At 38.8% G+C, this 23,922-nt stretch overlaps 1 protein-coding gene across 1 annotated transcript in view; it reads left to right on the top strand.

Annotated features, from left to right (window-relative positions):
• Positions 1-2,159: 2,159 nt before the first annotated feature.
• myo10l3 (myosin X, like 3) overlaps positions 2,160-23,922 on the top strand; it is a 112,005-nt gene continuing 90,242 nt past the window's right edge. Inside the window, exon 1 of the mRNA XM_051708809.1 lies at positions 2,160-2,434. Coding sequence (XP_051564769.1) covers positions 2,414-2,434 — 21 coding nt within the window. The 5' untranslated portion in view covers positions 2,160-2,413. The remainder of the gene's footprint in view (positions 2,435-23,922) is intronic.

Raw genomic sequence — 23,922 nt, forward strand, 5'->3', positions numbered from 1 at the left:
TTGTAGCCCAGGCTGAATGAAAGCTAACTTAAGGTTGGATAGAACTGTGCCTGTGTAACAGTAGCCAGCTAGTAGGTAGCTGTGCAGTGTGTAAACCTCACTTCCCTAGCTTCAAGAGGTGCACTAGTGACTGATGCTAGGGGCTGTAGCTTTTAGCCTCTTCGTTAGCATGCCTGCCTCCCATGCTGGAAATGGGATCGGGTCGAGCCGAGCAGGGCCGGTTAAACCTGCAGCAAGAGCAGCTGTATCACCGCACTCACAGAGAGAGAGAGAGATAGAGACTAGAAGACCTCCCTCAGACTTTGACTTAGAGGAGTTACTAATAGACATCCAATGAAGATCACTTGAATATAATTAACCCCATCATAATGGTCAAACATGCTGAGCTAGTGCTTCTCATCAGTGCAACCTCATATCATTCATCATATCATTCTCAACTGTTCTCCGATATTGGGTTGATATTACTGTGTATACATACAATAATCTGTATATTTTAAAGACATATGCATATTTCAAAGGGGTTTTAAATAATATATTGAATATTTACATTTTTAAGTGATGATAGTTATCCAGTGACTTTTAAGTGGTTCAAGGCCATTCCAGATTTCAGTTTTCCCCAATATCAAATTTCCTTGATGTATTTTTCATTCTCTCTTGTCATGCTCGTAAATGCCAAAATTCACTTGATATCATCCTGTATGTGTAATGGCATTTTTTTAATTCATTAAAACAGCTGTGGTTCTACAATTCTTGAGACTCATTTTCTCGCTTAAAGGGATAGTTCACCTAAAAATATAAATTCTCATAATTTACTCACCCTCATGTCATCCCAGATGTGTATGACTTTATTTCTTCTGCAGAATACAAACAAAGATTTTTAGAATTTCTCAGCTCTGTTGGTCATCAAAAGGCAAGTAAATCGTGGCCAGAACTTTGAAGCTCCAAAAATCACATAAAGGCAGCATAAAAGTATTCCATACAACTCCAGTGGTTAAATCCATGTCTTCAGAAGCAATATGATAGGTGTGGGTGAAAAACAGATCAATATATAAATCCTATTTTACTATAAATCTCCACCTTTGACCAGCCCTAACCAGTAGGTGGCTGAATGTGGAAGTGAAAGTAAAAGTGGACTGAAACATTGATCTGTTTCTCACCCACACCTATCATATTGCTTCAGATTTAATCACTGGAGTCCAATGGATTACTTTTATGCTGCATTTATGTGATTTTTGGAGCTCCAAAGTTCAAAGTATAGACCTACAGAACTGAGATATTCCACTAAAAATCTTTGTTTGTGTTCTGCCGAAGAAAGAAAGTCATACACATCTGGGATGGCATGAAGGTCAGTAAATGATGAAAGAATTTTCATTTTTGTGTGAACTTTCCCAAACATAAAACTTCCATTATCATTTACTCACCTTCATGTCATCCCACACCCATATGACTTTCTTTCTTCCGTGGAACACAAAAGGAAATGTTAGGCTGAGTGATCAGACATTCACTTTCATTACGCAGGTTTGGGACAATATAAGGGTGACTAAATGATGAAATTTCCTTTCATTGTGCGAACCATCCCTTTTAAAGTAATGACATGATTAGAAAAAGTCCGAAAAAAGAATGGAAGAATAACACTTTACAATAAGGCGCCATTTGTGAACATTAACATTAGTTAACATTCGTTAACAACATTAGTTAACATGAACTAAGTACAATAAACAATACTTTTACAGGATTTATTAATCTTGGTTAATGTTAATGTCAACATATATTAATTAATTTTTAAAATCAAAAGTTGTATATGTTAACATTAGTTAATGCACTATGAACTAACGATGAACTAACAATGAACAATTGCATTTTTATTAACTAGCATTGACAAAGATTAATAAATGCTGTAAAAAATATATGGTTCATTGTTTGTTCATGATACCTAATGCATTAACTAATGTTAAAGAAAGAAACATGATTGTAAACACATAAACAAACAACATAATTTGTAATGTTGCTTGAATAAAGCTTGAAAACTGAGATGCCCCAGCAGTCTGGTGCTCTCACACACGGGCGTGTCCAGTGGGCGGTGCTTCGTGTCCCGCCCCTCGGTCATACCCAAATAAGCCGGTTGTCTCAATATTTTCTTCACACAAAGATACAGAAGCGCACGCCGGTCGAGAGGAGCAGGTCAGGAACACCGCTGGGATGCACACGAGCTTCTTTTAATACACGCCGGAGTTATCTACACGTTACAGCGGTTTCCGAATCAGTTTGTCAAGAGTGTTTCAAAAAGGAAAGTTTTAACAGAGGAATTACTGTCCGGACCGTGCATGTTAAGCGCGTCAATGTAGAGCATCTATAAAGTGTACGGAGTCAAGTGGTACCCTGATCACGAAAAACCGGACAGGACTCAACAGAGATGGATACCTTCTTTGTTAAGGTAAGGGGAAAACTTAACTACATCACTAGAACCATATCTCACTGTTTCCTTTGTGATGAAGCTGCCTTAAAAATGATGTTGCTGAGCTTATTTTATCATTTTTACTGTGCATATATATAGAAAGCCAGAATAACTGAATGATTAATGATTACAGACCCTTGTGGTTCTTTGTGAAAAAACAAAAAAACAAAAAACAAACAAACAAAAAAAATCAATAGCCCATCCTAATTATTGAATTCCTTTGTTATTGCAATTAATACAACTGAAATCTATCTCAGCTATATCTAATAGTCCATATCTTATGTAGGCCTAGGCTATATCTTTGGTGGAGTCAACTATGAATTAACTATGAAAACATGGCCTATAACTTGAAGCAGTGTAAAAGGGTGAATGTCATGATTGATTATTAGGTGTTAAATCTTTAAAGGCACTCTGTCACTCTAGGTGAGAAAAAAATTGAGAGTCCCTCTCACAACCATTACAAGTTCAAAGGTTATTCAACACCAGACCATTGCCTTTGAAGATGAATGCTGCTTGCAAAACAGCAGTGAACAAAATCCCATCTTGATCCAAAGTAAAATGATTATAGATGCCTCGTGACTCATGTATGCCCCAGTAAAGACCCCCAGGATATGTTTCATGCCTATGATGTGAAATTCTCCCTCTGTCTGAGTCTCTATTCATGCTTGTTTCTTCAGTCTGTGTGTCAGCATGAGAACAGACCTGCTGGCAATGAAAGCACAGACATCACACAGAACGCACTGACCCACTGCAGCAGTATACACATCCAGTGCTATAGACCCTAAAAGTATCAAGTGCAATGTAAGGTCAAGACACTTTTTTTTTATTTAGTTCAGTTTTATTGGTATAGTGCTTTTTACATTACATATTGCTCAAAAGCAGTTATTGCTCATAAGGGCTTTTCTCATCCCTTTGGTGATGTAATGGTTTTGAAGAGTTTTCTCAAAAAAGATTATTCATTTTTTATTCATCCTCTTGTTGTTCCAAACCTGTATGCTGTTACTTTTTCCATTGGACACAGTGGAGACACTTTGATGAATCTTTACACAAGTGATTAGAGGTCGTCCAATAGTGTGATAGTGCTGATATGATAACTAAGATGGTGGAAAAGGCAGATAACCGATTAATCTGCTGATAGTTAAAAAAAACAAAAACGATTTATAGAATGATCAAAGAGTTCTTCGTTTTTTCTTACTATGACAGGCACAGACATTGAGGCTACAAGTGTCTAAAATGAATAAAATACTAAAAGCAGTTTATTGTGCAACCAAAATTCTAATAATAAACCGGAAATTAAGATTTTATGCATAATGTGGGACTTTTAACTATAAACAAGCCCTAAATACACCGGGATTTTTATTTAAAAAAATTACTGAGTCTTGGCTCTGTTACAATGCTCTATAAGTAAAAATTTAACAAATTAAGCTATTTAAAGCCTATATATTCACCAGATGAAAAGTTCAACACACACACACACACACACACACACATGCTGGTGCAGCTATCATTATAAGGACTCTCCATAGACATAATGATTTTTATACTGTACAAACTATAGATTCTGTCTCCTAACCCTACCCCTAAACCTAACCCTCACAAAAAACTTTCTGCATTTTTACATTTTCAATAAAACATCATTTAATATGTTTTTTAAGTGATTTGAATTATGGGGGCACTAGAAATGTCCTCATAAACCACATTTATAGCATAATACCCTTGTAATTACCAGTTTGTAACCTAAAAAAAAGTCATCGTAAACCACTTAAACCTGCCCACACACACACACACACATATATACAGTATGTGTGTGTGTATATAATTTCCCCATATGAAGTTTATTTATGAGGATTAAAAAAATTAGGAATAAAAAACTTTCAGCATAGATATTAGCAGAAAACCAATAGTTCCAAAAAGCAACTATCTGCACTGATTAATCAGTAAAACTGATATATCGGTCTACCTCTAGTATGGATCATGTCTGTCAAACTCCAAAAAGGACAAAAAAGACAGAAATTTCCGCCATTATTCACTGATAATCTTCCCCTCTCCTGAAGCTCTGAAATCTCATTTCCAATCGTGTTCATATAAAAAATTGGCACACTGGATTTGACATCTTCATGTAAAATGCTATTGGTTCTTTCATGTGTTGTAATTGAATGGTTCACACCAGTTCAAATATGTGGAATGAAGAATGACATTTAAGAGATGCAGCAAAGGGAAAATTTTCTGTGATAATTGACTTCAATTTTGGATTATTTTGGACTTAAATAATTTTTAAGGAATACTTGTGGCAGTTTTTTGTACCCTATGAAATAGACAGCTGTTTTGCACACTACCCTTGATTTAGTTCATAGGGATATAATCAACTGCTCTGTCACAAGAGTTCTGGCAATAGACACAAATAAAAATACCTATTACTGCAAGGGAGAGATCGTTCTGTGATCAGACCAGTGTGGCCGGACAAAGCCACCAATACATGAATACAGTCTGTGTGATGAGCAGAGGGTTACAGGGCAATAGTAAATGTGATGAGTAATTAAACATCTGTCTGGGGTGGACAGAGGACAGAAGGGGTCTGAGACACTTCCAAGATTAAGAGCTGGGACTCACGTGTATGGAACCAGCCGGAATGATGAGGTTTAGAAAACAGCCTTGTACAGAAGTGACAACATAAACATTCCATGATTTATTTATAGTAATGGGCCACTGTCAGGAGGAAGTTCAGATTCTTTACCCAGCACAGCGGCCAGTATGGCTTTAATTAATCTGGAATTCAACTACGGCCTCGATGAGTATTGAAAACATTTTAATAGTCACCCCAGGATCTTAATCGGAGACATTGTTATGGGCTAACAGAAGTATTGAGGCAAAAATATAATTAATAAAAAAATATGTCTGAAAATCAGGATTGATTTCCTCCAGGTCTAACCTAAAGATACTTCACTGTGCTTGTTTGATTGGTAATTCTTGACTATTTGTTATATATAGTTATTCAAAACTGTAAAATATTAAGATCTTTTACTCACTTGTTGACTCTTCATCTACAGTGGGCACAATTATATTCTTAGCTTGTTCTAAATTAAGAAATAAAATTGTGTATGCTGTAGTATGTTTGGACTCCATTCTCTGAATTGTGGTCAGTCATCTTTTTTCAAGTATTCATGGAAAATGTGTGTGTGAAAGAATGTGTAAAAAAAATATTGATTCTTGGTGTGAGAATATCGATACAGTATTGTTAGGTAAAATATTGCAATACTTTAAAATATTGACTTTCCTCCCACCCCTACAGCTACAGAACATTACTACCTTCCTTCCTGTCTGAATCCTCACTTGGGTCAAGCAGTGCGTAATGATATTGCTAAATCCCTAGCTTCCCCCTCAGGCTGTGTTCTCCCTCAGACAAGCCCTCATCCTTCCTCTGCCAGCTGCTGAGTCACTTAACTAATCAGTACTGAGAGTGTGTCATTAAGATCGTGTTGGAGCATATCTGTCCATGCCTATAGATTCTGAGACCATAATGACTGAGGTTAGCTTTTCCCATAGAGATTTTTGGGTTCATCCTCTCGTAGAGAGATTTATGAAGCATATGGCTTCCCATTCCGCTCTGCACTACCACCTGTGATGGACTTCACAGTGCTGTAAAGTGAGAGTTAACCCTGTGGTCCACTAAAGACATTCTGTGTGTTTGTTAGACATTTTTTATTTTGTATTTTGTATTTTTTATTTTTTTTTAAATCTTCAATGTTATATAGAATATCTGTGTGAGTTAGCATTCAGCTGTTAAGAATGTAGAAAGAGTGTAAATCATCTCGACTTATGGTTTCTTCAGAAGCATTTACCATTGATTTACAACATCTGAACTCATAGTAGGTCTGTCATAAAAGGCTTTTACTTTATTGCTAAAAACAATTTCAATATGGAGAAAATGAATTGGATTTTAACTTCTGGAACCCAACTGTCGCGCTCAATTAACTAGCTGTTTTTTTTCCCTGTCTCACATATCTGACTTTGGCCTATCTATTTCCAATTTCCTCTTTTTCACTTTAACATGTGTGTGTGTTTGTGTGTGTAGGAGTGTTTATGTTCCCTGCTCACATACCAACCTGAAGAATGCAGTTCATTCCTCAAGCAACACATGCATCCATTCATTTACAGAAGCACAAATACATTTCAGGCTCGGCCAAGTGTCAGCTATGTTAAAAATACCGGCAAAGTCCACTTCAGAGGAGCAACCTTAAAAAAGGGTAGATGAAGTGATCATGTCGCCTGAAACAACAGCTGCTCTGCTTTAAAAAAGGAATCCCTGCTTTTAAAATGTTCCCCGAAAGAGTGTCTCACCTCCAACACCAGATTCCTTTTCCAGATACATTCCTGTCTTGAGGATCTCAGTCCCCTAAACCCTGACCCGAGATTCCAAGCCATGGCTGGTGGTCACCCCATAGCTCTCAGAATGAAGCTCCTCTGGTTTGGGTTTCACACTATTATCCCCATATAGATTTTGTGCTTTTCATCTTGCAACATAAAGCACTGCTGTTTCTTTATCATGTGATTCATGCAATGAATTCTTTGGCGATATATGACATTCTGTAACAGTGGATTTGTGTCTAGACGCACTTATAACCCAACATTCATGTAACAAATTACAAAAAAATTATCTCAAATAAGAATAATTTGGCGAATCCTGTCAATATCCACACACAGAACACTGTATCTGACAGACATGCTATAATAAATGACTCCTGGGAATAAGCAAGCCTTTCAGACTGCTATTAATGTCCTGCCCACATCGAACAGGATTAATATGATCTCATGGGATTGCCGCTGTACTCATGTTGCCCCACTCTTGCTCAACACTGCCTCAAATACAGCAAACTAATGTAACTCCTGCACGTGTGAGAGAGGACAATCCATCATTCTTCACACCAACCTGCAGCATGACGAAAGCACTTAGACTAATTCTGTGACAGATTAGAACTATAATAAGACATTATAACAATACACAAGCTGAAACCTTAGAAGAGCCATGCGGACTAAACAACTGACAACCAATATTTCCGATCAATTAATTCTTCTTAAGAATGTGGACTATGAAAATTCCACATTCAATTATGCATAACCTCTGCAGGGTTTAACAATAAGCCTATTTTTTTTCTACTGTCCTGGTCTGACCAAACAAAATTGTTTGTGTTTTGACAAACAAAATAGGTGTGGCAGGGAAAGAGAACACGACAATCTGTTTTATCGTTTTGTTCTTCCCGCCAAGCACATCCAAAAGAGCAAGGAGGAAAAGCTTATTTCAGCTGCCATTAACATCTCGGCATTGTAAGAAGTCCTGAGGAAGTCAAAGACAGATGTGAATGTGTTGAAATTATCTTGTTACTGTTAGCTGATTTTGCTTCAGGACCCCGATTTTTAATTGGACATCAAGTGGCAACCCGAAATTGTGTGGTGGCACAAACCATGATTATCCTTGTTGCAAAGTGAACCCGTAATTCTTAAGTCTGGGTTGTATTTTCTTTTAACTTGCATAGTTTTGTTCACAATTTTCGAGGATGAGGGCACATCAAGCAACCTGTCTATGTTGGCATCTGCTAAATTTGGCTAGTTTGTACCAAGTGAGAGATTAATTTGCACCAAAATACAGTAGAGTTTGACTGGACACACAGTCTTTGACATCAATGCTAAAAGATATGGGAAGTGATTTCTTCTCCCTTTAAAATTTGATAAGCCTATTTTATTATTCTAACTATTCACGATTATACGGTTAGTTACATTTTATTATTACCCTGTGGTCCATGACCCTATTAGAACAGACCTGCAACCCATTGTTGGATTGAAACCCAGCAGTTGAGAACCAGATGGATTCATACCAATCCAATAACTCTTTGTTCACTCTGTGATCTAAATTATCTTGTGTATGGTTGCAGCAGCTTGCTTACTTTCTTGTTAATTATGTTTAAGTAACTCAGCTTATGGGATTCAGTTTGCTGATGCTTTGAAATATTTGCTTTCTTTTAACATTTGGAAAAGAGAGATCATTGCAGATACAGAAAGGATTGCAAACTGCCCAGGACCGTCACATTTTGCTTAGCTTAATAGTGTATCTGAGAGTATTTTGGGCCAAGACTTAGCCTCTGTTATTTCTAAAAAGCAGGACGCAAAAAAAGGTTTTGCTGGTCTAAAAGCTTGGTCACATTTACTTTCGCATGGCGAAATCACGGGGGCGAAATGCAGTCATTTCAATAGGAATCCGCACGATCGTGAATTTCACCATGCGGAGGTAAATGTGAACATGCCTTAAGCTGGATTCTTGTTGCTCAAATGGTAGGGCATTGTTCTAGCAATGCCAGGGTCATGAAAATTATTCCCAGGGAACACACAAACTGTTAAAAAATGTATTACTTGAATGCACTGTAAGTCGCTTTGGATAAAAGTGTCTGCCAAAAACATAAATGTAAATGAAAATATAAGCTGGTCTAACTGATCTCCCAGTCTGGCCTAACTGTTATTAAGCTGGTTTAGCTGGTCAGCCAGGTGTTCTCCCAGCCTGATCAGTTCAAAGGTGCCTAAAACCTCACTAAAACCATCAAAACAGACCAGCCTAACCAGCTTGACCCTGGACTGGTTCCCTGATTTTTTTACAACAGGGAATTCTTAGCTTTGTACATTGGAATAACTAAATTTCTATACCGTTTTTGTTTTGTTAAAAGCACTATTTGGAGCCATTTTTCACCTAAATGTTTAACAATTTTGGAGCCGCTCTTTATAATATCCAATAATGGGCACACTGTGTGTAAATATTGCTTCCTCTACCATCTCATCTGAGGGCTATGTGGACTACACCCATTCCCCCTTTATTTCTTATTACGTCTGCAGCTGGCCTCATAAACAAGGCCTAGGACCCCCCTGACACTGTCTCTTATCCCACCTCCATAGACACTACACGTTACATTAACATAGTTTCCACATCTGTCTTGCATCAACGTTGTTTGCATGCACGATTCAATAGCAACAAAAACACTGATGGAGGACACCAGGAACGGATCTAACCACACTGTTGCAGGCATGCAAAACTTTTTAAATTAGATTTCATACATGCTGTATGTTTCAATTAGATTAGATTTCATTATGGTTACGTTTATAATAGATTTCAATTACCGCACTCTCAATAAGCATCTTATTATTTATGTCCGTTATCCCAGGAAAAATTCAATGTAGTAATGCAGAAATCAATTTATTTTCTGTATAGTCACACAGTACAGATGTGATGAAAGTCCCTTTTCTCCTAAAAAGTACTTACACCAGAGTAGGTGCTAAAAAAAATCTCTCTTAACAGCTAAGAGGAACTATAGTTCCTCATGTGCCAAAGCAATGAAAAGTAGTAGTTCTGAGTAAAAGTACCTAAAACGGGCTTTAGTTCCTGCAGTGGGAAAGAGCCTTTGTATCTCCATCTGCCATTGCTCCTGCCCCCCTGCTGTGGTACAGCGGCCATGGATCCATGCCATCAACACCAAACTGAGCTATTAAAGCATGGCTTTTGTTTTGCCTTAGGGGAAAATTATGTGGAAGTTGCCAGCATGTGCCAGTGCACCAGTCAGGCAGCTTGAGGACTGTTGAAGTTTGTCTGGTTGAGAGAATTGTTGGAGGACAGTGTTTGTGTTGGTGATAAGATATAGAAAAAGTGTATGTTTACTCTTGTGGATTTACATCTTGACAAGTTTCCTGTAGTTACAGTACATGTTTTGGATGGGGTTCAGATTTGAACCTTTCACTGTCAATTAAGAAGTCAATATGGCGATTCCAAAATGTAATTTCAAGGGGATCATTTATGTGGTCTTGACTTTGCAAAACCAGACTCCTTTTACAAAACCAGACTCTGATTTGCAAAAATCTGATTGCAGTCTGTTATTTGCTTTGTATGCTACTTTTGAAGTAGTCACACTTCTTTAATTTTCACTTAAGGTGAAGTGTGTAATTTTTCCAATGTTGCAATACTTTCTACTATACCAGCTTAATTTGCAGAGAAAACAATAAGACATTTGTAGGTTGATTTCTTCGAAAACCGTAAATGCTGTGGTGATTATCAATATATTGTTGTGTATATTACGTGTTTTGTTTTTTTGAGAATTCCAAACAGCCTGACACAACAACATTGGCACAAACTATGGCATAAGTTTTGGATAGGACTATCTGTTGGTCAGCCAATGAAAGACGGGGGTAATGTTTTGGAAACCTTTTTGAAAATAGTGATTATTTTTACAGTTCTGTTTGGTGCCGCTAGCGGCGCAGACATTAATCACTTCACTTTAAAAACAGGGTGTTTGATAGCACACAGCATTTTGACAAATGAGGTTTCCTCCACCTGTATTGAGCATATGATACCACTTTGCGCTGCTTTGCACCTGTGAGAAGGACATAAAAACATGGGATCTGTAACAAGAAATATGGAGCATGCTCAGTGACTTGGAGGAACGCTACTCCAGTGTAAGAATCCATGAAAGTATGAATGTTTATCTGTTTTGGCATAGTAAGGCATATGTACAGTACAATTATCACCCACCCGGGGCCAATATATAAGTCAGATAGACCCACCTTTTCATAATATCCGTACCATCCCATCCTTCCTTGTCCTTCTGGTGACAGTGCAGCATTTTTATGCCGCTGTCAACTGCTGTAGCTCAGGACACTGAGAGCAGACGGGTGTAGCAGACAGGCTTTAAAGGCTCTGATTAACACAATCAGTCCTTTTGCTGTAATCTGTTTAACAGAGATAGACCCCTGACTAGGCCCCAGAAAGATTCACAGGGGGGAGCAGGGATGCCGTGGAAGGACTAATTTTCACTGAGGGTCATACACACATGTTAAAAAGCAGAAGAAGTGCTTGGTGTGGCCAAGCGTGGAGGACATTACATTTACACAGTGATTATAATACTTTCAGTACACCAATATTTGCTATTAATTTCTGTAACAGTATAAGGATGGGCAAGGAGAAGGTGGGAACTGGCTGAACAGTAAACGTAAGTTTAATGTCAAAACTCAAACTTAAAACAACATAAAACAAACACAGACACACATGCAACACGGCCGCGTGCGTCTTTCTCTCTCGAGCTGTTGCCTCTGGGTCATCTTTATCCCCTCCCGGCTGAATAGCCCTCCTCATCACACTCCTCCATCGTCCGACTTAGGCCGGGGAAACCCCCGGCATGACGCACTCCCCTCCCCTCCCTTCCTGGAGGGGGGGCGTTGCCCTTCCAGCCGTGCCTGCTGGCAGTTCTTTCCTGCTTTTCTGGAGCCCTGGGAGAGACGAGGGGAGGGAAAGGGGAGAGGGAAAGAACGAGGCGGAGTGACAGAGAGAGAGGAGAGAGAGAGACATGCTGTCACCAGGTCCTCAACCGCTCCTCCGCCCACTGGCGGACAACAGCTCACTCCTCCCCCGGCGGATGGCAGCGAGTCCTCTGGCGGACAGAACCGCTCCTCCCCTTCTTTGGCGGACAGCAGCGGTTCCTCCGGCTCTCTGTGGATGACAGCTCACTCCTCCCCCGGCGGATGACAGCGAGTCTTCTGGCCCCTGGCGGACAGAACCTCTCCTCCCCTTCTTCGGCAGACAGCAGCGGTTCCTCCAGCTCTCGGCGGCTGGCAGCGACCCCTCTGTCCCCAGGCAGACGGCCGCGGTTGCTCATTTGGCGGATGGCAGTGGTGAGGACTCCGTGACAGCGCATCCCTCCTTCCTCCCAGGTTTCGGCACCATTGTAACAGTATAAGGACAGGCAAGGAGGAGGCAGGAACCGGCTGAACAGTAAATGTAAGTTTAATGTCAAAACTTAAAACAACTTAAAACAAACACAGACACACATGCAATGTGGCCGCATGCTTCTCTCTCTCTCAAACTGGCTCCTCTGGCTCGTCTTTATCCCCCTCCCGGCTGATTAGCCCCACCCCCTCCTCGTCACAATTTCAAATTATTATTATTTTTTTTTAATAATTATTGGATGTTTAACGGTGTTTGATTAAATACGGTACAGATTAGATAAGGTTTATTTTTAAGAAGATCAATGATTTGCACAGCTGACATGTAATATCATCCTTGCATCATTAAATCTTGTTTAATATCAAACCTGCATTGCCCTCATGATTATTTGTTTCATAATGATGAAATTGCGGAAATATTACAGTGTGTTTCTGCTAAAAATTAATGTTGCTGTCAGGTTATTCATAAGCCTCACTTACTTAAGAGTCTGTGTTCTAGAGTAATAAACTTAACATGTAATTGTTAAGCTTGCCCAAATGGTGAGTTTTTCCTATTTTAGTAAGAGTTTTTCCCCTGTGATTAAGACATAACCAAAGGACGGCTGTGACGTGTTGTGGAATATAGTCATCAGTTAAAACAAGAGTTGAACCCCAAACATGATCTGTTCAATGACAAGGAATGCTTACTGTTTGCAATACTGCAATTATACTTCAGAATATCACCCTAATTGAGGCCCATCTGTATTCTTGTGAAATGGCTGGGTTGTGTTAAAATAACTGGAATTTTTTTATGAGGCTTGATGTCCATAAGTGGTGCTTAAATTCGTTAGTCAGCATTTGAATGATCAACAAGCTATGCACATTCCTTTTATTTAATGGATGTGGGAAAGCACAAATAGCAATGCGTGTGTGTGTGTGTGTGTGTGTGTGTGTGTGTGTGTGTGTGTGTGTGTGTATGTGTGTCTGCCTAGACCTGAGGCAACCAGCAGAGAAATACACTTCTCATTATGTTCTCAGTAGGTATAACAACCTGTGTGGCATTTTCGCTCTGATTTGCCAATGTGCAGATAATAGTTACAGGCCAGAAGGATGTCCGGGATAGTTTTAGGCAGTGTTGGGGAAGCTACTTTGAAACTTTAGTTTGCTAAACTACAAGCTACTCATAATTTATAGTTGCTGAGTCAATAAACTGTAGTTAGCTACACAACAAACTACTGACAAAAAGATAGGCGCACTCAGTAACTTTTTTTGTTTGTCATCTTGGACTTACAGTGACACCTAGCTGTGTTGATGCAGCATCATTCAAAATCAATAGTTTTCAGTCACAGATGAAATTCATTAGTATTTGTCTGTCACACTGTAAAATGCAATAATTGACTTTACTTAAAAAAAAAAGTGAGGAAACCAATTGCCTTAAAAAATCAAGTAAATATACAGTACTTATTTGGCTCAAGTAAATTGGACCATTCCTAGTTCACTTTTCTTGAGCCAAATAAGTACATTTACTGCCAAATAAGTACATTTACTTTTTACTTTTACTTGATTTTTTAAGGCAATCGGTTTACATGCTTTTAAAAGTATGGTTACTGATATGAGTGGAGTCTTCATCTACAGTAATGTAGTGTTTTTTCACACTACACTTCTTCTGGTTGGAAAAAATAGCTTGTTACTGGAAAAGCTGAACTATTTAAAAAGTGGCTGAACTACTTCCACAGAGGACAAGGAGTTAAGATACCCAGGTGTTAAAAATAAATTGTACTTTTATTTGGTTTATGAGACATTTGTGCATTAATCAACATTTAATGTTTTGCTGGCTTACCACATTAAAAGGAATCTGTTCAAGAAGGCAATAATCTGACTCAGATAAAACCTCAACAGCTGTTGTACAGTTTGTGTTCTCCAGGAGATAAAGTTATATGTGATACAGTATAGTGGTACCAGGCCCATTAAAGGCTTTTGATATGCTAATGATGACTGTGGACATTACTATTTGTCTCTTCTCCACTTCTGGACATGTGAGCTGTTTTGGTACTGGAAAAAGCTCCTCTTTTGTGTTTTGTCAGATGATGGCAAATCTCTTATTAAAAAAGGCCAATTATAGCAGAATAGCAGTTGTGTCTTTGTTGAATGCTACAGCTGAGCAGAGCCATATCAGTAATACCCCTGTCCCCTCCCCTATTTCCTCATGTTATGACCTTTCTACAATGGAGGCCATATGCTTGTGGCATGATTTTGTACCTAGAACTCCTCAGAGGTGGACTTCAGCTTTATTTTACTGATGACCTAACTGCAACAAACCACAGCTGTTTACTAAATGCTTTATTTCACAGCCTTGTTTGTTTGATTTATGCACTTCACTTCACTTTAATATTTGGCTTTACCACAGCAAAAAAGGCTTTTTATCCACACAGAACATCCATTTGACTCAGTGTATGTATATTTCACACAAAGCTGGATAGCACTTTCTTGATCTGGCAAACTCTAATCTGGTTTTTTTTTTTATTATTTTTTTTTTTATGAGACTGTCTGGAAACAAAGTTGTGTTTACCTGGTAGATACAATGAACACTTTCTGAATATGACATCCCTGGATTTTTCACTTTTACAAGGTTACTGGCATCACATTTTTGAAAGATATTCAACGTTTGGTTTCAAGCATTTTGTAGTAAGTAAGCTGGACATCCATAAGAAGAACAATTCCACTTTGCTTCCAGAGTTATGTTTGTGAAATCATCAGTATTTATTACTCATGGAGGTGCAACATTTTGATTACAAAGTCTACACACATTTACCACAAAGTTTTCTGTTTTCTGGAGAGTCATTCACAGAGACAGTGACTCCATTAACTTTTATTTTTCTCAGTCACTGTCAGTCAATTAACATTTTTAATCGTGATTAATCGCATACATTTTCGTAGTTAATCGCGATTGATTGCAGATTTTGGAAGTGCTGAAATTGGACTCTCTATATACTTATTTTCCTGTCAAAATGCATTTATTTCCTTTTTAGGAAAGAAAACAAAACAATATGTAACAATATTATGCTTTATTAAAATTTTCCCAGTATAAAGATAGAAATGCACTAAAATAACACCAGTTCAATTAACATTATACGTTTCCCAAAGTCTAAGTAGGAGGTCCCCACAGGTTGAGTATTCATTGCAGTGGGCTTGAAATATCCTAAACTCTTAACCTCCACAATATTAATCGGCCAGCAGACTGTGGCTATCCGCTTTGTTACAGCAATCGTGAAGCCACGTCCATGTCAGGGCGTCAACACCAACATCAAGCGCCGCTTTGAACTCCACATAAAAAGCGCTTGCAGACAAAAACATCTCATTCTGAGTTTTGGTGATAGTTAGGACTTGACGTTCTTCTGTAGTAATTAAAATGCTCTTTATTTACACTGAAAAATACTTGATTCCTATCACAAGTCCCATCTGGGCTTGTTTTGTACAGCAAATAGCGGTCCTTTCTCCATAATTTTATCACTGACACGGAATCGCTGTTGTGTGTGTGTTTGTGTTGTGTGCGTCAGTGTAATGACTCCGGCAAAGGTTCTGCCCTTTTCAGACCAGTGTTTATGCTGTTAAGTTATGCTTTATTAATGGTAAATGCATTAAAATATTTACTGTTAATAAAGCATAAAACAGCATATACACTGGCTAGAGAAGGGCGAAACCTTTGTGATTTGTCTGCCCAGAGTCATTACACAGCACAAACACACACAACAGCCATGTCAGTGATCAAATGATGGGGAAAGGAGCTCTTGATGCTATTTGTTGTACAAAACAAGACCAGCTGGGATAAATCAAGTACTTTGCAGCCTCTGTAAGGTGCAATTTAATTACCACAGAAGCATGTCAAGTCTTAGCTATCACAAAATGCAGAATGAGACATTTGCAAACACTTTTCATGTGGAGTTCAAAGTGGCGCTCAACACTGCCGTTGACGCCATGACACAAATCATAAACGCAGCTTCACAATTGCTGTAGCAAAGCGGATAGCCACTGGGGAGACTAATTCTTTCAAATAGTCAACCTCCCACATAGTCTTTGGGAAACGTTTAATGTTACTTGAATTGGTGCTATTTTAGTGCATTTCTGTCTTTATATTGTGGGAGGATTTGTTTGGAAAAGGTTAATAAAACATTATTGTTACTTATTGTTTTGTTTTCTTACCTAAAAAGGAAATAAGTGCATTTTGACAGGAAAATAAATATCTATAGAGTAAAATTTCGATTAACTAGGAAAAATGATGCAATCAATCGTGATTTAGACTTGTCACGATATCATAATTTTCACACCAGTGCTAACACCAAACTAACACTAACACCGGTATTACTGCTGGTTGGACGCTAAGTGGTACTATGGGGTAATTTTCGTTAAGCAATAGCCTACACAATAACGCAAGGCAGCTTTGAACTTTATTTTTTATTTATTTTAACTAAAAATTCAAATGAAACTAAAAAAGTGCAATTAAAATGTGTGTTGTTCAACTTTTTAAAAGATGGCTTTTCAACAGTTGTGAAGGGCAACATCTCTTTGGCAATGAACCTACTTCATCAGTGCATTCTCTCCATCATGGGCTAACAGTCGGGTATTTCAGTGTCCGGGCAAATACATCACTTATTGTGGGTTGTTGCGGGTTTAATGTTGGTGTTTTATTACCTTTCATCCCAGGACCCAGTTTAGCTGCTTTGGAAAGTTAATGACTTTGAACGTGTGTAAATAAATTTGTTTTGTTACCTCCTAGGCCTGGGCGATATGCAAGAAATATGCTGATGATATTTTTATTAAAAAATAAAATCACAATATCCAATTATGTCGGTGAATATTCTTGCTTTAATGATTTTGCATTGAAAATTTAATTCATTTATATAAAAACTAAAGACATTTCTAAATTCAAATTGCACTTCAAACGAAACAAAAAAGCTATTAAAATAACGAAGTGGTAAAAAAAATAAAAACATATAACCACCTTTCCATTTACCATAACGCAATTATCCGTCTATGGCAACAGGCGGAAAATTACGAATAAAAATTAAGATATAAAAACAATTATAAATGTAAACATAATAATTATAATGATGATAATAATCACTGAAATATAAATCATGTTTAGGTGAACGTGTTTTAGGATTATTTTATAATTTAATCACAGATGTAAAGGCTATATATAAAGTGATCATGCAGAGTTGTGTTCACAACTGTAACGTTGGGGTCTAGGAGTGGAAGAGGAAGAGAGGAGACGCAGGAGCAGATTCTTTAAATCCTTTAATAATAATCGCTGGAGTGGAAACACACAATAAATCTTAACACTAGTAAGATTGGAAATAACAATAAATCGTAACATAACACTTCACTAACTCAACGTAACACTTCAAGGATGGACAAATGATAAACAAAACTAGAGGGTATATATATACACAGAGAAACTAATGAGGGAATGAAAGGCAGGTGCAGATGATGATGAACTGATGGAAGTGATTAGGGTAATGAACTCTGGGAAACGTAGTGCAGTGGAAAACTTCAAAATAAGAGTCCTTGAAGAAAATGAGGGAGACAGAATGTGACAACAACGAACTGCTCTGTGAAAATAAAGCAAACTGAACTCAAAGCACCTCCTGAGCTGAGATGGTCCGAGGTTATTTGCTGCATTCTCACTGACGATACTATTATTGCAAAAAAAATTCAGAAGACTGAAAGGAGGAAAGAGTGAGAACCCTTTACATACTCGTGTTCCACGAGACTGCACGCCTCCGTGCATCAGAGATGCGAATCAGAGACGCGCATAGAAGGCTTCTGTCATCTGTTCTTAAAAATATAATAAAGTGTGTTTCTTCAAGCGTGTGACTGTGTGTCTAACAGCATTTCTTGTGTCATTCCGAATCCGAGACGTCTTACAGTTGCCCACCATGCACATTATATTCGCTACCTGCAATTAAACGTCTTCTGTCAGTGCGCATACTTTGCTCCCTGTGTAATTTTTATACGTTGGTAAAGAACATCTGGCTTTCAGTGCATTATTTAGGTTAATTTATCATGGGTCTCAAACTCTTCATTAGGCAACTATTCTTTATTTAAGGCTGTTCTATTCGTTAGGCTATTGTATTGATATTGGAAGTTCCATTCATAATGTTTCCCCCTTTTACCCGGTATAAAATTTCACACCGGTGTTGTCCCTTGTACCGAGTAAAACCGGACACTGTACACCGTGGCAACCCTATCGTGATTAAAAAATGTTATTCATCTGACAGCACTAATACATATTATATATAATAATTAATAATTCCTTACATTATATATAGCACTTTTCTAGGCACCCAAAGCGCTCCACATAGTATAGGGGGAATCTCCTCAACATCCACCAGTGTGCAGCATCCACCTGGATGATGCGATGGCAGCCATAGTGCACCAGAACGCCCACCACACACTAGCTATTGGTGGAGAGGAGAGTAGAGTGATGTAGCCAATTCAGGAATGGAAATTATTAGGAGGCCGTGATAGATAGGGGCCAATGGGGGGAATTTGGCCAGGACACCGGGGTTATACCCCTACTCTTTACGAGAAGTGCCCTGGGATTTTGAATGACCACAGAGAGTCAGGACTTCGGTTTAACGTCTCATCTGAAAGACGGATATACATCTATTTATATGTATGAATTTATGTATATAAATATACTGTATGTATAATATATGTGTAAAAATGTGTGTAGATGGGTGGATGGATGGATGGAAGGATGGGTGCAATATGGACCAGAGCTTTTGTCCTTTAGTCTAAGGTATGGTTTTGCGAGACTAGTCCACAAAAGCCTTCAGTCTTCTCCACTTCCATATTCATATTCAATATTCATCCACAGCTCATTCATATTGTGTTTAAATTACAACCGGCCGGGACCTTTAATCACTGTCTCTAGGCTATGCTTTATGCAGATCAGTCAAACATCTCAATTGTAAGGTTAATACCATTAAGTGTCAACATCTCTCAAAGCTAATAGTACTCTCTCTATTGTCTGGTCTGGGGGAAGTCTGGGAAGTGTCATTCCCCCGGGGCCGCAGGCTCTCCATTAGCTAATTTCTGATCAGCTGCTGCACCCTCCATCATTTATTCATACTGCTGTCAACCGAGTGACGGAGCGTCAAGCCTGTTTATCTGATTCTTTACAAAACACTGCACCTTCTCCACCTACCTCCCTACTGTCATTTCAACTGTAAATTTACATGTTCTAAATTGTTAATGTTGTGAATGTATCGCTTGCACATCAGGTAAGGAGATTTGATTATAATTAATTCCTGAAATAAGTCTCAGAGTTTGAAAACGTTTGTGCTCACTTACAAGATTATGTTCATATCTGATGGTCAAACTAAATCTTATAGCATGTTAAACATCCATTGCTCTTGTGACCTTGATTTCAGGTGTGGCAAACCTCTCTTTAGCTTACATGATGTCATGCAGGTCTGGTGAAGTTGAGGACATGGTGCAGGAGAGAGCTGTCTTGGTTTCACTGATCACTTGATGGTAATGCCTGACATAGAGGAGGCATTCCAAGGCACAGTTTTCCCCTCTCTGGACTTTTCATTTTTCAATTCATTTTTGTGTGGTTCAGTTGTCTTTGTTATTTAGTGGAATACAGAGTTGGATGTGCAAAACTATGTATTTTCAAAATTAACTAGTCGGTCTTAAGGAAGCCTCATATAATTAGGTTGGGTAAAGATCATGTCTTGTGGAAGACTGATATATACATTTATTAAGATCCATTTTCAGCTGTCTTCTAATATTTTCAGTGATTTTTGAGTTTATATGGTATAAAAGTTCAGGAAGTGTTCATTTTATGTATGCAATTTTATGTAGCCTATCCTTGACTGTCATTCAATTGTGGAATATATTATATAATATCTGTAACACGGCTCTATGGAACCCTTGATTCTGATTGGTCAGTCATGCCATCTAGTGTCCAGATGTGCGGTCGATAAAGTAATATTTATCCGGTCATCCAGGTGTTGTGAGTAGGGATGTCATAAAATATCCATTTATTGATTATTGATCAGCATATTATTTTATCTATATTATTGAGGCATCAATATATTAAAATTAGCCGACATTTAAATTAGAAGCCTAATTTGCGTGCTTTCCATTTCACTCATTTCAATATCAAATCCCTTTATTGTCACTAAACCATATACACAAGTGCAACAGTGGGTGAAAGTCTTGGGTGCAGTCATGACAGTGATGAGACATATACCAATTTACAATAAACATCAGATTTACACAACACAATTTACATATCTAATATACACATAATTACACACAACACAATAAACAAATAATAATATACAATGTACAGTTTACAATACACACAATATAGAATACACATACACACAATATAGAATACATAGTATACAATAAAAATAGTATATATATATATATATATATATATATATATATATATATATATATATATATATAAAATATACAGTAGGTTGTATTGTGCTGTATTGACATTCAGGCTGTCGGTTGATAGTCAGTTGCCAGTGTGTTGTTAAGAGAGAATATAATTTATGACAGTCCAATGTAAGATAAATAAAGTGCTGTGCTGATGTATTTTGATCGTGAGAGATCAAGAGTTCAAAAGTCTGATTGTTTGGGGGAAGAAGCTGTCATGAAGTCGGCTGGTGTGGGTCCTGATGCTGCGATACCGCCTGCCTGATGGTAGCAGTGAGAGCAGCCCATGGCCCGGGTGACTGGAGTCTCTGATGATCCTCCGAGCTTTTTTCACACACCGCCTGGTATATATGTATGTCCTGGAGGGAGGGAAGCTCACCTCCAGTGATGTGTCTGGCAGTTCGCACCACCCTTTGCAGGGCTTTGTTTGAGGGCAGTGCTGTTGCCGTACCACCAGGCAGTGATGCAGCCAGTCAGGATGCTCTCTACAGTGCTGGTGTAGAACCGTGTGAGGATGTGGTGGTTCATTCCAAACTTCCTCAGCCATCTCAGGAAGAAGAGGTGCTGGTGAGCCTTCTTCACAACGGCCTCAGTGTGGACGGACCATGTGAGTTCCTCTGTGATGTGGACACAGAGGAACTTGAAGCTGCTGACTCTCTCCACTGGTGCTCCATTGATGATGGGGCTGTGTTCTCTGTCTTTTCTCCTGAAGTCCACCACAAGCTCCTTGGTCTTACTGACGTTGAGGGAGGGGTTGTGATCCTGACACCAGCATGTCAGAGTGTGCGCCTCCTCTCTGTAGGCTGTTTCATCATTGTCAGTGATCAGACCTACCACCGTCGTATCATCAGCAAACTTAATGATGGCATTTGAGCTATGTGTTGCCACACAGTCATGTGTGTACAAGGAATACAGGAGTGGACTGAGAACACAGCCCTGCAGGGCTCCAGTGTTGAGGGTCAGTGATGAGGAGATGTTGCTGCCCATTCTAACCACCTGGCGTCAGCTTGACAGGAAGTCCAGGATCCAACTGCACAGCGAGCTGTTTAAGCCCAGAGCCCGGAGTTTCACATCAAGCTTGGAGGGCACTATGGTGTTGAATGCTGAGCTGTAGTCTACAAACAGCATTTTTACATATGTGTTCCTTTTTTCCAGGTGGGAGAGAGCAGTGTGTAGTGTAGATGCAGTGGCATCATCAGTGGAGTGGTTGTTGCGGTATGCAAGCTGCAGTGAGTCCAGTGAGGCAGGCAGCACAGAGCAGATGTAATCTCTGATTAGTCTCTCAAAGCTGATGATGGGGGTCAGAGCAACAGAACGCCAGTCATTTAAGCAAGTGATTTTGGATTGCTTTGGTACAGGCACAATAGTGGACATGGCCCGGAATGCTGTCTGGACCCGTGGCTTTACGGATATTCACCCATTGGAAGGATCGGGTTACATCCGCTAAAGAGACGGAGAGTGAACTAACCTCTGTAGCTTCGGTGGACGCGAGAGCTCGCTCTGCGTGGACGGTGTTATTTCCCTCGAAACTAGCATAAAAAGTATTAAGCTCATCCGGGAGAGAGGCAGAGGTGTTCACGCCAGAGTTTTTATTCCCTATGAAGTCCATGATGATAATAATTCCCTGCCACATGCTTCTAGAGTCAGTGTTGAACTGTCCTTCAATCTTGTCCCTGTACTGGCATTTGGCTGCTCTGATAGTTTTGCGGAGGGCATAACTGACTTGTTTATGCTCCTCCGCATTCCCGGAATTAAAAGCGGAGGTCCGCGCATTAAGTGCCACACGAACATTGCTATTGATCCACGGTTTTTGGTTTGGGTAGATCTGTATAGTTTGGTCTGTACTACGTCATCTATGCACTTCCTGAGTGAAGACCTCGATGTCATCATCAGAGGCGGACCGGAACATCTCCCAGTCCGCGTGATCAAAACAGTCTTGTAGCACAAAATCTGACTGGTCCGACCAGCACTGGATCATTCTGAGGACGGGTGCTTCCTGTTTCAGTTTCTGCCTGTAAGCGGGCAGAAGCAGAATGGAAGAGTGGTCCGATTTGCCAAATGGTGGGCAGGGAAGGGATTTGTAGCCATCCCGAAAGGGAGAGTAGCAATGATCATTTGGCCTTCAGTTTAATGTTGTCTGGCATAATAGCATTGGGAGACCACAAGAGGTTGATATATTTCATTTACTGAAGCCGGTAGCGGGTAGGAAAGGCACAGGTATCACACACAGAGGACTAGCTGATGAGGCGCAACAGTCCAAAGTTACAAATGTTTTTGTACTTATTCAAGAATGAACAAAGTGACATTGATGAGTTTGCAGATAAGTGTATGAAACTGATGTAACTGTGCAAACTGAACGATTAGAAATAGCGATGTTTATTATACAGTTTCTCTATATGTAGCCTTGAATGGGTCTTTCATTTAAGTTGTCAAACCACGAAAAGACATACTTGTAACTGAAAAAACATTGTGTAGGCTATATAAAAGATATAGTACATATACACATTATATCATCAAGTGATGGCTAGAGTAAATAATCTTTGTCAATGATTTGGGTTAAATTTAATGAAAAACTATACGAGATGTGCTCCATGGCACTGCAGAATTGATGCTGAGCATTGCCGGTGTGTGTGTACCTTCGTAGAAAATATTTGTTTCAAATTTTAGAACACACCATGTCGTCCTCCAGATGTTTCCGGTATCATCTGGAAAATCTTCAGATTATCGATGCGTGAACAAGACATCGATCCCAAGCCTAATTGCGAGTAATTGTTCTTTCTTCTTGTATCACTTTGCGATCTCTACAAGTAAGCTAATAAAATAATTTAAACTCAAATCAATATTTCATGTCCATTTATTTTTGGGGAGTACTTGTATTATAAGCAGGATAATAAGCAATCAGACTGTCATTTTTTCAATATAAACACCAACAGAACAGTGAGGCAAATCGGAGGTTGAATTCAGCTGTTTCTGGAGACTCTGCGCTCTCTTTCTTCTCACACAATAACATTTTAACACAAATCAGTGTCTTATGTATTATATTTAGGATTACAGTACAATTTTCAACAAATAACTAGTGTGATCATCTATAGCTGTTTATTGCCTTGTGATTGTCTTGAAATTTATGGCGATGTATTTGTTTTAAAATTAACCCCCTTTATATTCCTGCAAATAAAAAATATTACGAAGACAAAAATCTAGATTCTCTCTAGTGGACCTCACTAACTGATTATTGGATGACTAGCTGGTTATTGCATGACCAGTCGACCATCCTGAGC

Source organism: Myxocyprinus asiaticus, chromosome 10 (genome assembly GCF_019703515.2).
Source record: "Myxocyprinus asiaticus isolate MX2 ecotype Aquarium Trade chromosome 10, UBuf_Myxa_2, whole genome shotgun sequence".
Lineage (NCBI taxonomy): Eukaryota > Metazoa > Chordata > Actinopteri > Cypriniformes > Catostomidae > Myxocyprinus > Myxocyprinus asiaticus.